Source organism: Schistocerca cancellata, chromosome 2 (genome assembly GCF_023864275.1).
Source record: "Schistocerca cancellata isolate TAMUIC-IGC-003103 chromosome 2, iqSchCanc2.1, whole genome shotgun sequence".
In the NCBI taxonomy this organism is placed as follows: domain Eukaryota; kingdom Metazoa; phylum Arthropoda; class Insecta; order Orthoptera; family Acrididae; genus Schistocerca; species Schistocerca cancellata.
Window position 1 is genome coordinate 387,141,520 of NC_064627.1, and position 18,069 is coordinate 387,159,588.

Below are 18,069 nucleotides of genomic sequence, written 5' to 3' on the forward strand. Positions count from 1 at the left end.
TTTTTCCCCGTTTTTCATATTGCCTTTGTGATGGCACATACATAAATATTTCAAAATGTAATCTGTGGTTCAGTTTAATGTAGTTTTCACAAAAGCTTTGCTAATCAAAAATTATGCCTAAATGAAAATAACAGTTCAACATGAAAAACTTTTAGTGAGCCACTTCTACTTCACTAATTAAGTCACTACAATTTTGCATAATTTATCATTACGTTAAAAATTTTCCAAAATAGCACAAGCATGGGCTTCCCAACATAGATGCCTAAGATGGTTCTACAAACTTTTCTGATTTCCTAATCCATAACATATTTCCTAAACCACATTACTGCCTTAGCATGTAGTCCATCCAGATCAGCAAAATTGAACCAGGATGTTTTACCAAATGGTTATGTAATTTCCGAAATAAGAATTTGCGCACATGTCAGTCTTGAAATAGCCAGACACCTCCCAAAGCCCTAGTAAACAAGCAACATCTCTGTTCAGTGTCTATTATAATGTTACAAACAAAGCCTGCAAGAACTGTGCACCATGCTACCTTTTTCATGTCAATCTCTCAAGAGTGTAGCTCGCAGTCTGAAAGCTCATAAGAAAAACCTGTGTCAAGTGTGCTGCCAGTTATTACTCACTAAACACCTATGAGCACACTATCCACAAGAATGTCTGATTAGCTACCATTTAACATCTTGATTCGTGATTGGTTTATCAGTTGATTCTTTCACTGATGTGACTTCACTGGCAACATTATCTTCCCAGAATGAAATTTTCACTCTTCAGAGGAGTGTGCACTGATATGAAACTTCCTGGCAGATTGAAATTGTATGCTGTACTGATACTCAAACTCGAGACCTTTGCCTTTTGAGGGCAAGTGCTCTAGCAACTGAGCTACCCAAGCAGGACTCATGACTTGACCTCACAGCTTCAGTTCCACCAGTATCTCATCTTCTACCTTCCAAACTTCACAGGAGCTCTCCTGCACTGTTTCGTTTCATTATGCTACCACTGTGTCAAGCCAACATTGTTTTTACCGATTGTTGTGCCACAGATCTGAGATGATGATACTAGGTTTTAAGACAGCAAATTACAAGACCTTGAGCATTTACCATGATATGCAGGCAGGTAGGGAACAATCGCAGCATGTGGTGACCCATGGTTTCAGATCATGTTGCAGAAGAACTGAACAAGATATTGAAGTGACAGTGGAAGAATGTATAAAGATGAACAGTGGCATTAAGATCAACAAACATTCAAAAAATATGAATAGTGACAGTCTATAATTATTCAGTGCGGCATTTTTTTGAACAAAAAAAAATTGAGTGTAGAGCAGTGCCTGTAATAATAAGCCAAGATTAACCTCAAAGCTGTGCAGACTAAAAACAAATGCTCTGCTAAGAATTTGTGAAAATAGATAGTTCAATATTTGAAGAGCCTATTTTTGTACAAAATTGGGAAATTTGAGGGTAAAAATACTGAATCAATATATCTGTACCAAAATCTGTACCTCATTCTTCCCAAGAAAGAATTTAGTGTTAAACATAGTCAGTGAACAACAAATTAAATGTGAATGTTATTTTCTAGACAGAAGCACACATTTTTGTCAATTAGTTCATAAATGTTCTGGATATTTAAAAGAGTTGTTAAATATGAATCCTTATGAGATTATGTTAAATAAATAATGTGCCAGTTTACCTGTGCCCTTATTGTGAGAGTAAAATTTGACAGTGTCTCATAATCCAGTGGACGCCTCAGCAACAATGTTCCTTCCAAAGGGTTTACAAAAATAAAGTAGTCCTGAAAATTACACACCAGAATTAAGAACCTGCAACACTTTATTTATTCTGTGGTCACCCTACCAATTAAATATGCAGTTAACTATCGCCAAGAAAATAAGCATAAAAAGTCCTTTTCTTGATACGTTGTGCATGTACAGTAAAGTAAATACCACACAAGCAACCAGTTTTAATATAGTTTATTATAGTGAAGACTGACTTTTCTGCATGCATAAATAATTTCTAAAAGGAATCCATTAACTCACCGAATGAGGTCCTGGAAGTACTGAGTAATGGACTGTGGAGAAAGGGCCTTGCTGGTCTGCATCAATTGCTTTTACACCCTGCAGGACTCTTGTGCCAACAACAGTAACCTGTGACATAATTCTTTCCTCAATAGATAGCTTTAGATAATGGCAAGGCAATATATAACCTTTTATCCAAAAGGAATACAAGAAACTTATTACACATTTCTGTTGCTCTAGTTTCGACTTTATTGTAACTAGGCATAAAAAGACACTAGTCATATAAATATCAATGTATTATCTAGGAAAAGGATAACTGCTACTTACCATAAAGATGATATGTGTAGTTGCAGACAGACAAAACAAAAAGACTTCTTCAGAAAAGAAGACACACACAATAATTTGTGAGGACTAATATTCAAATAATTGAAACACTTTGAAATATTATGTATTTTAAAATTTGATTTATTAAGCTCAATAAAATTAAATGACAATGTTAATTTAAAAACACATAATTTCCCAAGAACTTGAAAATTCCTATGATTCCTTGAGAATTCCATGTTTTTCAGAAGAATCACCAACGTGCACACAAGCAAGCACAGCTCACATACACGTGAGTGAGGTGTGCTTATTTGTATATATATATGTGTGTGTGTGTGGGGGGGGGGGGGGGGGGGAGGGGTGTGCTTTTCTCATACGAAAAAGCTTTTACCCGAAAGCTAAATGTGTAACAGTCTTTTTATTGTGTCTATCTGCAATGCGATGTGTTATCTTTATGGTGAGTAGCAATCTATCCTTTTCCCTAATATTAACAATGTAGGAAAAGATAGATTGCTAGTTACTGTACAGATGGCACATTAAGTTTCAGACAGGTACAATTACAATTCACTTACATGTAAGCTTTCTGCATTTTGGCATGAGCTGCCAGATTTGGCAGCCATGTGTGTGTCAAGTGTGCTTGCTTGTGTGAATGAATGATGTGTGTTTCTCTTTCTCTGATGAAGGCTGTAGCCAAAAACTTATGCCTGTCTGCAATTTAATGTGTCACCTTTACAATAAACAGCGAGCTATCTTTTCCTACATTACTGATATTCCCAGCTGGAGTTTCCATTGTCTGCTTTTTACTAATATTGTTGATATTCCTAGAGATTCCAACATTAAATGTGCTATTTACATATTTCAGCCTCATTATTGCTGAATAATCAGTAGCAGAAATAAAACACCTTCATACAAATGATGTGTTACCAACTTATGTGTCCCAATTGTATTTATTAGAAGATGATGAAATCTGCAAAAGAGGCAGTAATTTTCAAGGACATTTTTACAACAAATTTAAAAAATTGTGATAACTGAAAACTGCAATAAAAGGCTGAAATATACTGTAATAACAGCAACCACTTACCACTTTTAAGTGCTTCATTTTGTTTATTTGTGCTGTATTTAAAGTATTCTATGTCGAGAACTATCAGCTCAGTCTAATTACAGTATCAGCATAACGTAGTCGGCCAGAGCAATGTAGTCAGTTAGCTACTTGTGTGACTGGTCATATTCATATTCATTATAAATGTTATGTCATGAAATTATTGTAAGTGTCACAACACTTATTAAAACAGTGTACATATGCAACATGATGGACTTTCATGGATGTAATTACTATTCAAGATCTATGGTATACAAAGACTCAAATAAAAATTTCTGAAATTATTTATATTAGCATTGAAATTATTCTAGTAAAAGAAAAAAGTGAGCTTCATTTTTCTGCATTCAGGCAACACTACTGGAGTTCTATTTAGTTTATCCATTTACAGCAATAGTCTTTCCTTTTGTATGAGCCTAGTATTGAACACTTTCATATGCACTATTTGAATTTATTTATTGCAGACACAATTTTGTCTTAATTTATTTTGGTATAAGTTTTATACGGCATAAATCCATAGCCCAAGAGCTGAATGGATATTTTATTTGAAATAACAGAAATCAATACAAATTAATAGTCATTTTAGTCAAGTAAATGCCTTTTTACTTAAATATCTTTCAACAATATCATGTTTGCAGTGAGTAACTCTGTTTATAGGATACCTACTATGTGTATTCCATTCCAGTTTAACAAGTTAACACTACTAACTTTATTTGGTACAAGAAATGTTTTAAATAAATGAAGCCTTGTACTAGGTTGTATTCTGTGCACATGTAATTATCTAACATCCACATTAAGATCTACTACTATGAACTGAAAGAAATGTGTGACACTCAGACTGGGATGATGTACACAATGAGTAACATTTCTTACTCCAAGTAATTTAATTCACTGTATTGCAACAATGAGTTACTAATGGTATATTTACAGTGAGCTTGGTTCTTTTATCAATGTGAAGATACAAGTAATATAAAGAAATAATATACCTCTGATATGTTGAGTATGTAAGGTGCGTTAATGAACTGAGGCGTGTTATCATTGACATCTGTAACTCTGATGTTCACCGGAATTACGAATCCCTGTAAAAGAGAGTGGTAATGAAATATATATTATTTTTTAACATGCGTACAGTCTATTATTAACAGCAATATACTGATTTCTACCAATGTTTAACTGTAAGGAAAATGTACAAGGGAAAAATCACCAAATATTAGCAGATGGCAATAACGTGAAGTCAATAAAGCATAATCAATAGGAGGAAGAGTAGCATTACAAGATCACTGATTTCCTGTTTTTGTCTCTCAGGTCACTGTGCTCCCTAAAGCTTTCTTGATGTAAATATTATTGATGCTCCTGGGCATTATACTGGATGGTATTACTGAAATGGGTATTCCACCAACGAACCAAAGTCTGTCATCTGCTGTATTCACAACTGAGCCTACATGGTCATTCAATTTCATATCCCAACAAATTATTACACCCACATATCTGTACAAGTTAGTCAGCTCCAACTGTGGCTCATTGGTAGTATAGGGGGCGTTCAAAAAGAAACAAGCCAGAGGCATAATTACAGAAACCGGTACTGTATGTTAGAAGTATTGACCCTGGCTGTTGCGACACTTGTCCCACTGTGACACAAGGCAGTGAATAGCTGTCTCATAAAATTCCCAGGGCTGCAATGTTAACCAGTTCCACACATACAGTTGGACTTTGTTGTCCAAGGTGTATCGTTTGCCCTTTAGAGCCTTTTTAAGGGGACCAAAAATGGCATAATCACAGGGGGAGAGGTCTGGATTGTATGGAGAGTGGCCAAGAACCTCTCATTTGAATTTCTGCAAGAGTGCCGCAACTGTGTTGGCCATATGAGGCATTGCATTGTCGTGGAGCAGAATGACAAAGATAACGCTCAAGTGAACTGGTTTAATTGTTGAAGAAGCTTGTAAACGTGTTGGTAACATCACAGATAGAAAGTGAGAAAACAAATACCATGCACCCCATGAACGTCATGGATCCTTCACCATGTTTTGGGTGTAGCAGAATGAAGAGTACAAATCATTGCAGAATGATTGGAAAAAAGCGAAACATGCTCCACATGTGACCCAAAAAAGAAGAGAAAAACATCTTATATTTGCCATTGTTGCAAGAAGCCAATCTGACTTGAAATCTGTACAAAAATTTCCAGCAAGTGCAAAGAAAACCTCCGAGAAGGAAACTAAACACCTAAGAAGAACTAGAGTAATTTTCTTTCTATCAATGTTTTGTGGGAGTTTTATGTTTTATTATTACATGAATAATAAACAGTAAAAAGTAAAATTTGGAGCACAAATTACTTGAGTTTTCATAGTATTAACATCATCATTTAATATTACGTTCATTTTGTACAGTTTTCTGCTTAAATGAGGTTTTTTTCATAAAAATTAACTTTAAAATTTATCTGAATATATTTTTTGTGTGGTACTAATGCAACCTTTTAGATAAAATCTGAACTGTTCCTCTGAAATTTTTGAATACAATATTTACGGCTATGTAAATACAGCGGTCACTCAGCTTGCACCTGGGACAGTGTGTGACAAAAAAATGACAGCTGAGGTTTAACTTTGCATACAATGCAACAATGTTTCATCAGACTATTTGGCTGTATCAGAGTAGTCTTCCTAAGGTAACTTACGTCATCATAAAATGTTAAGAAAATATATCCTGATCAGAATATTTTTTTAAAAAAGGGAAATATATATCTGAACAACAATCTTTAATCATCCAATTACTTGTTTTACCCCACACTAGGGGTTACAGCAATACTGTGTCCTATTTTAATTTTATCTTGTCATTTCCAAGGTTCAAGGCCATGCGGACACAATGTGAGGAGTAAGATGTACACTGCTTTGCACCTCTTAATTCAGCAGCCACCCTGGTTGTCAAGGTCTCAATGCTGATAAACACTGCTTTAGTATTTTTGTTGCTTCATCTGCCTTTTCCCCTCCACACACTTTCTGTCTTTTACCAAAACATAAATAGATACTGATTCAGCATAAACAGAAGTCAAAACAATCTAAGTGAAATTAAAGGCAAGGGTTTGAATGTTGAGAGTGCATTGGAAATCCAACTGTTAGGCACAGAGGAGAGAGAGCAGATAGGTGGAAAGCACACACTGAAGGCCTCTACAATGGAGATTACTTGCCTAATGACATGATTGAGGAAGAAATGGGATTCAGTATGGAAGACAAAGGTGATCCATTATTGAGTCAGAGTTCAATAGAACTCTGAAACGCTTGTGATCAAATAAGCAAAATGGATAGGTAACATTTCTCCAGAATTTCTGAAATCACTGAGGGAAGTGGCAATTGGCGATTATTCTAGTGGGCGTACAGATCTGCTAGTCTCGAGACATACTATCAGACTTTTCGAAAAATATCATCCCTACAATAACAAATATAATGAGGGCAGATAATTGTGAGAACTATCACACAATCAGCTTAATGGCTCTTGCATCCAAGCTACTAAAAATCTATACAGATGAATTAAAAAGAAAACTGATCTTCTGTTGGATGAAAATAATTTGGCTTTCAGAAATGTAAGGGCACCAGACAGGAAGTTCTTGACATTGCAACTGATCATGGAAGCAAAACTTAAGAAAAAGAGAGAGCCAGTCATAGGAGTTGCTGAGCTGGAAATAAGTGTGACAATGCAAGATGGTGCAAAATGTGCAAACTTCTGGCAAAAACAGGAATAAGCCAAATGAAAGACGAATAATACAAGATGTACAAGAACAAACAGAGAACAATAAGAACAGAAGACCAAGAATTAATCACTCAAATTAAATAGGGTTAAGACAGGAATGTATTTTTCTGCCACAATTGTACATTCCATACACTAGAGGAGCAATGACAAATAAAAGAAGGGTTCAAGAGTGGGACTGAAATTTAGGGTGAAAGAGTATCACTGATAAGATTTGCTGATGAGATTCCTAACCACAGTGGAAGTGAAGAAGTATTACAGGAACTGCTAATGAGTACAGAATAAGGTTTGAGAGTAAACTGAAGAAACTGAAGAAAGTCAAAAGTAAGAGGATTGGTAGAATTAGTAAAAAAAGCTGCCAAAATTTGGGACCACAATGTAGACTGATATGAAACTTCCTGGCTCGCGAAAGGCAAAGGTCCCGAGTTAGAGTCTCGGTCCGGCACACAGTTTTAATCTGCCAGGAAGTTTCAAAATTAAGGAATTTTGCTTTCTTGGAAGAAAAATAACACGATGGACAAAGAAGGAGGAGGACACAAAAAGCAGATTAGCACAGGCAAAGAAGGCTTTCCTGGTTGAGAAAACTCAGCTAATATTAAACACTGGTATTAATATGAAGAAGAAATTTCTGAGAATGTATGTTTGGAGCACAGCATAGTATGGCAATGAATCACGGACTGGAGGAATACCAGAAAAAAAGGGAATTGAAGTATTTTGATGTGGTGATATAGAACAATGTTTGATATTAGACAGACTGATGAGGTAAGGAATGAGGAGGTTCTCTGTACGATCGGCAAAGAAAAGAACATACTGAAAAAACTGACAAGAAGAATGGGCAGGATCTATACCAAGGCATGTGTACTAGAGGGTGCTGTAGAGGGGTAGGTGAAGACAGAGACTGGAATACATACAATAAATAACTGTGGACCTCGGGTGCAAATGCTGATCGAGATGAAGATGTTGGCACAAAAGAGGAATTTGTGGTGGGCTGCATTGAACTACTCAGAAGACCGACTGGGGAGAGAGAGTCCTCAAGGATGTCTTCCAGCAATAGTAATCCTCACTGCCTAGCTGTAATGAGAAAGTGCCCTATCAACATACTGTGTAATATTAGTGACACCATCAGATACATTACTCATGTCCCCGAACATTAATTGTTATATTAACATAAGTTTAAAAAATTGTTTGTCTGTTTGTCAAGTCTGCCATTTCTGTTGAGTATTCAATTTCATTCAATTAATAGAATAAATGTCAATACTGGATGGTAGAGTGTTAGGAGGCATATACACACTTTGTGTTATCAAATCTAGTGGCATGATAGACAAGGTAAAAGACAAATTTCACTTGTTTTCTTTATACTAAAAAACCTAAGTAACAACAGCAATTTGAATTTAAAATAAGTTCACTGGCTATGAATAACTTTGCTTTAGCAGTGTATAGTATGGATGTACTCCCCACTAGAGACATATGAAAATTTGTGGCAGACCAGGACTCAAACTCAGATTTTCCACTTGTCATGAGTGGTTGCCTTAACCATTAGGCTATCTGTACATGCCTCACAGACTGGCCCAACTTTCCATATGTTGCACTGTCTATACATGCCCACACCATAGAATCCTACATTCTTTGTCATCATCAACAATATCTGTTCATCCAGACATTCAAGTAAATATTAAATTTTGAGGCAGACAAAAGATGATAGCACCATAGTTCTCGATTTCTCATACCGTTATTCTCACTGGTTTGGGAATACCGAGTACAGATGCAAGCATTTGGTGATGAATGTCGGAGGCTGTGGTGTAGGAATGTAGACTGTGTGACATGTGGAAGCTTGGATCAGTTTGGGAGGTGTGCATGGATAGCCTAATGGTTAAGGCAATCACTCACAATAAGCAGGAAATCCAGGTTCAAGTCCTGCTCTGGCATAAATCCTCACATCTATATCTAACACTTGCAATCAGCAAACTTTTTTTGAAGTAATTTCGGACAGCTGTCTATCGTCAACAATGTCTGTTCAACCAGATATGCAAATAAACAATTTCAATTAACATCAGATATTTTCATTATAGGATAATGATTTAATAGGCAAGGCAAAACTAACATTATATGTACATTATGTCATTTAGTGGTCTGATTGTTACAGGAGGCAGGCCCATTGAAAATTATATGAAAGGAAGAAAAGGAATTGGGTTTTTTATTAACTACACAATGTATTTTGGGAAGTATATGCCTTTATCTTGTTCATAATTTCATCAATTGTTTAAATATTTTTTCTTCCCCTGGTATTGTATTTTTCCTTTAGTGATCACACAACCATTCTCTGTTTATATAATTTCTCTCTATAAATCGGTATGCTATTGATGAGTTGCTCCTCTGTCTTTAATATGTTGCACAGCTCATCAGGGATCAATGTGATAAATGTGGTGTCCAAGTTCTGCTCCATAAAATTCAAGATCTGCATTGTACATACTTCAGAATTCAAAATTAAGAATATGCTACATATGCAAAATTGCATCTCTGAGGAAAGTAATAGTGCAACACAACATAAAATACAATAAACTGTCTATGAAATATCAAGAACTTGAAGTGAACTGTAAGGTGTAGAATGGGAAATAAATAGTAAACACCCAGACTATGATCTTGTTACCTAAGTTCCAAATGTAAACAAGAAGTGGTGTTCACTGGAAAAGAGAACTAGGAAAAGAAATCTAGATGTAAACTGTGCTATAAATCAAGGGTCAACAGCAGACAGTAAAAATATGCAGTCATGAGTTGTGTGGGATCTAAGTCCAACACCGTCACATTCTGTATGTAAACAGACCAACTCGACACACACAGAAAATGCATCAGTACATGAAACAAAGTATGCTATAGTGTGAGTGTGCCAAACAAAGAAATGGTGATAAAAAAAAACCTTGATAATCACTTACAGCTGTACACAATTAGTGATTACAGCAAGGATAGTACGAAACAAATCAAAAGTAAAGCACACAAATGTGATATGCTGCTGTGGCACCTATCAAAACAAACATTTCAGGTTGTGTTCACGCTGAAAAATGCACAATCTCTACAGAAGAACCAAAAGAATCATTTGAGACATGAAGAAAAGAGTTCTTGTGCTAACAGAGTCATGGATGGTATTGATTTGATTAGCTCTGAACTAGATGGTACACATGCTGTGCAATGTATCATAAAGCCCGATGAATAATTATATGAGGTGATAAAAAATGTAACAGAAGTGACTGAAGACTTTGATCAAAAGATACAGTAATAGTTTGGTGGGAAGAAATGACATCGAGGACAATGAGCTATAGCAGTATTATGAACTGCGCAGTCACAATACTTTCTCCAGTTAGCCATAAGACTGAATAATTTTAAGTACAGTATCAGACAGGCATAACAAACCAGAGATAAATGAGAGTATTAATTTATTTAATAGAATACTTATCTTCTCTGTAGATAACTCCACTTTCAACAAATGTGGGACAACTTTCAATTTTGCAAATGAGAGAGCTAACAAGGTTTCATTTTAATATCCATGGGTTGTATATTAACAGGTTAGACAAGAAAAAGATTTGTTCCAAGTATGCACAAATAATGAAAAACATGATGAGGTGCACTGAATACAGGAAGATTAGAAAACCCTATCTTCATGAAAATGATCAAAACATTACAAATAAGAAATCTGAACAATGCACTCTACATGAAAACAATGAAAAAGAAACAAATGTATCTTGATAGCCAAGACAGACATCTTTTAGATGTAACACAAAACAGGAAAATACCAATGTGAAAAATCACCAAAACAGATCTATCAACATGCACCAAAATATTCAGTCCTTAAGAAGTATATTTGTATGTGTAGAAACACTACTGAGTGATGATGATAGCCGACAGTGGTGTGTTTCACAAAACACTGGCTCCATGAGCAGGAAATACCTCTACATAATCTATACAACTATTCAGTAGCATTACACTTTTGTAGGCCATTACAGAAATGGGAGCAACTCATACACTCCTGGAAATGGAAAAAAGAACACATTGACACCGGTGTGTCAGACCCACCATACTTGCTCCGGACACAGCGAGAGGGCTGTACAAGCAATGATCACATGCACGGCACAGCGGACACACCAGGAACCGCGGTGTTGGCCGTCGAATGGCGCTAGCTGCGCAGCATTTGTGCACCGCCGCCGTCAGTGTCAGCCAGTTTGCCGTGGCATACGGAGCTCCATCGCAGTCTTTAACACTGGTAGCATGCCGCGACAGTGTGGACGTGAACCGTATGTGCAGTTGACGGACTTTGAGCGAGGGCGTATAGTGGGCATGCGGGAGGCCGGGTGGACGTACCGCCGAATTGCTCAACACGTGGGGCGTGAGGTCTCCACAGTACATCGATGTTGTCGCCAGTGGTCGGCGGAAGGTGCACGTGCCCGTCGACCTGGGACCGGACCGCAGCGACGCACGGATGCACGCCAAGACCGTAGGATCCTACGCAGTGCCGTAGGGGACCGCACCGCCACTTCCCAGCAAATTAGGGACACTGTTGCTCCTAGGGTATCGGCGAGGACCATTCGCAACCATCTCCATGAAGCTGGGCAACGGTCCCGCACACCGTCAGGCCGTCTTCCGCTCACGCCCCAACATCGTGCAGCCCGCCTCCAGTGGTGTCGCGACAGGCGTGAATGGAGGGACGAATGGAGACGTGTCGTCTTCAGCGATGAGAGTCGCTTCTGCCTTGCTGCCAATGATGGTCGTATGCGTGTTTGGCGCCGTGCAGGTGAGCGCCACAATCAGGACTGCATACGACCGAGGCACACAGGGCCAACACCCGGCATCATGGTGTGGGGAGCGATCTCCTACACTGGCCGTACACCACTGGTGATCGTCGAGGGGACACTGAATAGTGCACGGTACATCCAAACCGTCATCGAACCCATCGTTCTACCATTCCTAGACCGGCAAGGGAACTTGCTGTTCCAACAGGACAATGCACGTCCGCATGTATCCCGTGCCACCCAACGTGCTCTAGAAGGTGTAAGTCAACTACCCTGGCCAGCAAGATCTCTGGATCTGTCCCCCATTGAGCATGTTTGGGACTGGATGAAGCGTCGTCTCACGCGGTCTGCACGTCCAGTACGAACGCTGGTCCAACTGAGGCGCCAGGTGGAAATGGCATGGCAAGCCGTTCCACAGGACTACATCCAGCATCTCTACGATCATCTCCATGGGAGAATAGCAGCCTGCATTGCTGCGAAAGGTGGATATACACTGTACTAGTGCCGACATTGTGCATGCTCTGTTGCCTGTGTCTATGTGCCTGTGGTCCTGTGGTTCTGTCAGTGTGATCATGTGATGTATCTGACCCCAGGAATGTGTCAATAAAGTTTCCCCTTCCTGGGACAATGAATTCACGGTGTTCTTATTTCAATTTCCAGGAGTGTATACATGAAAAAAAAAATTACTCTTATACATTACAAATACCAGAGCTGATCAAGAAAAATACAGTACTGAGTGTTTAGCACTTGAAATTGTAATTCAGAATACAAATATACCATCAAAGTCTACCGTTCACATGACAGAAGTGTCAAATCATTTTAAATAAATTAGATAGTGTGTTAAATAAGACAACTAGCTGAAAAGGAAACAACAAAATTGTACTGTGCAGCGACTTCAACACTGCTTGCAGTAAGATACTGAGACTGAAAGAGGATCTCTGCTCAACTCCTTGTCTCATACAATTTACATAATGCAATCAGTGACTATATCAGGACTGCTACAAACAGGGCTTTTACTATAGATTATATGGTCACCAACGTAAAGGCAGATTACTATAAAGTAATAGTAACCGATCAGACCTACTAGAAGAAATTCAATAAAAATCAATACTATTTGTGGATGTCACAAACATTTAAATTAAGGGAATGGATTTAGAATAAGCTACAAATGGAGCTGAAAGTGTATTATGCACACTAGAAAACTGGTTTAGAAATAATAAACGAATTTATATATAAATCATAAAATTCAAAAACAATCGACCAGAAGATAACGAGTTAGTATCATAAATTAAGAAATACAGCCTTGAATACGTACCATGTGTAAGATTTCTGAATCTTCACCTTGATGCTAAATTAACATGGACAGAGCACATCAATAGTATAAAAAGTGAATTAAATCCAGGCCGCTAAGCACTACAGAAGTGAGCCAAAATTTCAAGTATCAAAGTCCGCAAAAACGCATTACTTTGTGCACTTTGAACCAATAATATCATAGGTACTCATTGTACAGAAAAGGCCTATAGGCATCATGATCAATGCGAAACTATGAACAAGTTTTACACACACACACACACACACACACACACACACACACACACACACACACACACACACACACACACACACACACACACACAAATGAAGCAAGAAACTGTTGGAAACAGAGCAATAGAACACAGGACAAGTCACTACAACATAAGTATAATGTACATGGGGATGTAATTATTCAAGTGCCTTCCAAACAGCATCAGCAAAGTGAAGAACTTAATACCTTTCAATTTTTTTCTGTAAATGAATTTACTGATTATTGCAAGGAAAACTCAAAAATGTAATGAGAAGTAACCACCATTCAATTCAAAAAATGATATAAATGTATGTATGTAAATTTAAATGTGAGGGCAATAGTCATTTACTGTGAAAAAATAACTGAATACACTGTACAATATCATAAACGTATTACGCTGTAATTTGTGCTGTAAATGCTCTAAGCTGTAGAAAATTTCTATTGTATAATCAAACTGTCAAAGTGTGTATATTCAATGTGTATATGTATTGAAACAAGAAGTATCAACTGAAATACATCAAATGGCCAGATACATAAAAAAATATTCTAATTTTCATGTATTTGCACGAGTGAGACATGACTGAATTATATATCTATCACGCGTTCCATGTAATATTCTTATATTTAACCAATTAAGTGATATTCATCATAAGCACAACTGATATGAGCAATGCTGAACTGATATGAGCAATGCTGCACGAAGTTAGTGGAGGAAGGGGTTCAAGAATGATGTCCCACAGGATATTTCATCTGTTCCTGTTTTTTATTATTACACTCAATAAAAAACTTTTAAAAGCTGTCCCATTACAAAGCATTTTGCTAATGTTTTCCACATTTTGTAATGTTATTTTATTATATTTTATCATTTGGTGAAATCATTCAAACTGATTACCAAGAATCAGCTTTGAATTCAATACTACCTACTTCCCTTTATGAACATTTTCAATATCATACTGGATACTACTCACAGGGTCTGAAGTCCTCTTGCGTTCACATATGACACTGACAAATACTGAAGATGGTCCATCCACACCCTGAAAAAGAAAACTGCATTTGAATCATATGAAACAGAATGCTGAGTGTTCAGCATTTCACAACAGTTTTGAAAGGAGTTTGTTTTATGACTGGAGCAAATAAACTAATGAAATTACAAGTTCAAAGCAGTAATTACATACAGGGCTTTCTTCAGTCTAAATGTTTGATTTGTGACTAAATTATCAAATGTTTTTTACCAATTATTATCAGCAAAATATCAAGAGAAGTACTCAGTTTCAATCATATGATGAGAAATTATGCCTGGTAGTGCCCACTGTGCTTTTTAAGAGGAGCAAGCAGTATGCTAGTACTGCACTTCACCCTATGAACCTCATTTACTATGACAATGGTAACGAGCATCACCATTACCATTATCTACAACTGGCAGCGACAAAGATGACAATATTGACAATGTTTACATACAGGCAAATGATAACACTTGATTCTAAGTCAAATCAAGACCTTTTTGCCATTCTTTCCTTTCTCCTTATTCCATCAGAATCATTTTACATCCATTCAACATTATTTAATGCAATGTAAGAGCTTCATACTGATAAGCAATTGTAAATGAATCAGACACTCAACAACAGATGGATCTATTTTTGTAGAAAACTGTTGAATGTCATCACACTTCTAATGACCTAAACCAGTACAGTGGAATCTCGCTTAGTGAGCACCTCCCTTAATGCGCAGTCTGCATAATGAGCACAATAAACTGTAAAAAAAAATGACTCACTTAATGAGCGATGTTTTGCATAACGAATGGAAGCAATTTAGTGTGACGTCACCAGCCATTTGTACGCGGCGTGGGAAACATTCAACGATATGAAGACCTTTCATTGTCGGCAGTTGCATGTCTTAAACTTGCGTTCACACTGTGTGTGTGTGTGTGTGTGTGTGTGTGTGTGTGTGTGTGTGTGTGTGTGTGAATGAAACTTATCATTATTGAAACACGACACACACATGGTGAGAGCATTGCTGTTTGGCATGCACATACACTCAGCCTACACAAACTATTTGCACTATCCTCAAGAGCAAGGACAAGATTAAGGAGACTGATGCTTCAAAGGAAGTGAAAAAGAGTATCTAAACAATGGTTTCCTATTCTAGATGATGTAGAAAGGTTGCTCCTTATATGGATAAATGAAATGCAATTGCAAGTCATCACTGTTAATGAGAACAACATTTCTGAGAAGGCAAGAATGATTTTTGCCAACCTTGTTAAGAAGACACTAGGCTCATCAGTGGCTGAAGAAGTGTTTAAGGGAAGCTGTGGGTGGTTTGAGAAGTTTAAGAGAAGAATCGGCATCCACAGTGTTATGAGGCATGGAGAAGCAGCCAGCTCCGACACAAAGGCAGCAGAGAACTTCATCAGCAACTTCAAGATGCTCATATATTCTGAGTGTTATCTGCCTTAACGGGTTTTTAATTATGGCGAGACGGGTCTATTCTGGACAAAGATGGCAGAGTATACCTTTATAACAGCTGACGAGATGCATTGCCCAGTCACAAGCCAATGAGAGACCGTCTCACACTGCTATTCAATGCCAATGCAAGTGGTGCTTCTTTACCATTCCGAAACTTCACAAGTCTTCAAGAAGTACAAAGTCCAGAAGAGCAGGCTAAATGTGATGTGCAAGTCCAACAACAAGACTCGGGTGACATGTGATCTTCTTTATGATTGTATCAATGACGTGTTTGGCCGTTTGGTGAAAAAATATTTGTTTGAGATGAATCTGTCACTCCATATCTTGCTTTTTATGGACCACACTCCTGCCCATTCTCCAAGCCTACAAGACCACCTCCTTGAAGAATTTCAAATAATCAATATCCAGTGTTTGCCTCCCATCACCACTCCATCAATATAGACTATGGACCAGCAGATTATTTCGAACTTTAAGAAGCTCTACACTAAAGCACTCTTTAAGCACTGCTTTCAGATGACTGAAGCTACCAATCTCACTCTCTGAAATTTTGGGAAATATCACTTCAACATCTTTGCCTGCATGAAGATGATTGAAAAGGCATGGGAAGGATTACCAAGAGAACTCTCACTTCTGCACGGAAAAAGCTTTTGCTGGAGTACGTTGTTGGATGTCACACTGAGGCATTTGAGTCAGTACCTGTGGAGTCTATAGTCAATGAGATTTTGTCTTTCACCAAGAGCATGGGACTAGAAGTGGATAAGGATGATATCGATGAGCTTGTGGAAGATCACAGCCAAGAAATGACCACCAAAGAGCTTATGGAGTTGCAGTGTGTTTCACAGCAGGAAGTTGTGGAAATGAGTTCAGAGGAGGAGGAGGTAACAGAAAAGCAGCAATCTTCTGGTGCAATAAGAGAAATGCTGAATGCAAGGTAATCTGTTGCATCACACACTGAAAATCATCACCCCAAAGAACCAGTGGCTATGCACACTACAAATTTATTTGCCGATAATGCTGTGTCACATTTTCGCCAAGTGTTGAACCATCAGCAGAAGCAAATTACTATAGATAGCTTCCTAGTAAAAAAGAATTAGTTATGTATCATGAATAATAAAGTACATAATACGTATATAACAGAGGGAAACATTCCACAAGGGAAAAATATATCTAAAAATAAAGATGATGTGACTTACCAAACGAAAGCGCTGGCATGTCGATAGACACACAACAAACGCAAACATACACACAAAATTCAAGCTTTCACAACCAACGGTTGCTTCGTCAGGAAAGAGGGAAGGAGAGGGAAAGATGAAAGGATGTGGGTTTTAAGGGAGAGGGTAAGGAGTCATTCCAATCCCAGGAGTGGAAAGACTTACCATTTCTTTACGTAATATAGCAGAAAACGCGAAAAGACCGTACAGTCGTATTTTCTGTTTACGTTCTGCTGCAGCAAATCTATAGAATTTCGTTTAGTTGTTCCTTGCTCTCCCCAGCAATTTAACTTAGCGTACCTCTTCATTATTTAACTAGCATTTCCGGAAAGTAGCGTAAAGTTTAAGTTGTTGTTTCAGAAACTTTGCACTTTTGTTTTTGTTTACACACAGTTGCGTATAGGCCAAATTTGTGCAACCATATTTTCGTGTTTATCTGTAACTTAACTGACTTATTCTTAATAAACTATTACGTTTATCATGAGTGAAAAGTGCTTGACTTGCCGTAGAATTGTTAGGTCGGGGCTTTGGTGTGATGGGTGCTGTAGTTTTTTCCATGTGGGTGACTGTAGTGGCGTGGGAATAGGGGAAGTAAATGAGACTCATCAGTGGTTTTGTAGGATTTGTAGTAGAGATAGGAAGATACTAGAACAGGAGGGGAAAATTGCCGCCCTTCAGACTGAGTCAGACAAGGCCAGGGGAGATCTTGACAAGTTAAGGAGGGAGAAGGGTAAAGAGAGGTGGGAAGTGGCAACAGGCAACAGGTGGAACAGGCCTAGAACTTTGTCTGACAGCTTTATGGTGAATGTGGAAAATAGATTTGACCTGTTGCTTCAGTTAGAAGCTGGTGAGCCTCAAGCAGTTGCAGGTGTAGACAGGGCACAACAAACT

The 18,069-nt window shown here is 37.8% G+C and overlaps 1 protein-coding gene and 1 long non-coding RNA gene across 2 annotated transcripts in view; one reads left to right on the forward strand and one right to left on the reverse strand.

Moving 5' to 3' along the window:
* Positions 1 to 18,069, reverse strand: part of LOC126161798 (fat-like cadherin-related tumor suppressor homolog) — a 367,143-nt gene that overhangs the window by 42,558 nt on the left and 306,516 nt on the right. The window contains exons 5-8 of the mRNA XM_049917888.1: positions 14,474 to 14,539; positions 4,415 to 4,507; positions 2,033 to 2,140; positions 1,687 to 1,788 (exon numbers count right to left, since the gene is read on the reverse strand). Of these exons, the coding sequence (XP_049773845.1) occupies positions 1,687 to 1,788; positions 2,033 to 2,140; positions 4,415 to 4,507; positions 14,474 to 14,539 (369 nt within the window). The remainder of the gene's footprint in view (positions 1 to 1,686; positions 1,789 to 2,032; positions 2,141 to 4,414; positions 4,508 to 14,473; positions 14,540 to 18,069) is intronic.
* Positions 1 to 18,069, forward strand: part of LOC126161799 (uncharacterized) — a 64,815-nt gene that overhangs the window by 39,846 nt on the left and 6,900 nt on the right. The window lies entirely within an intron of this gene.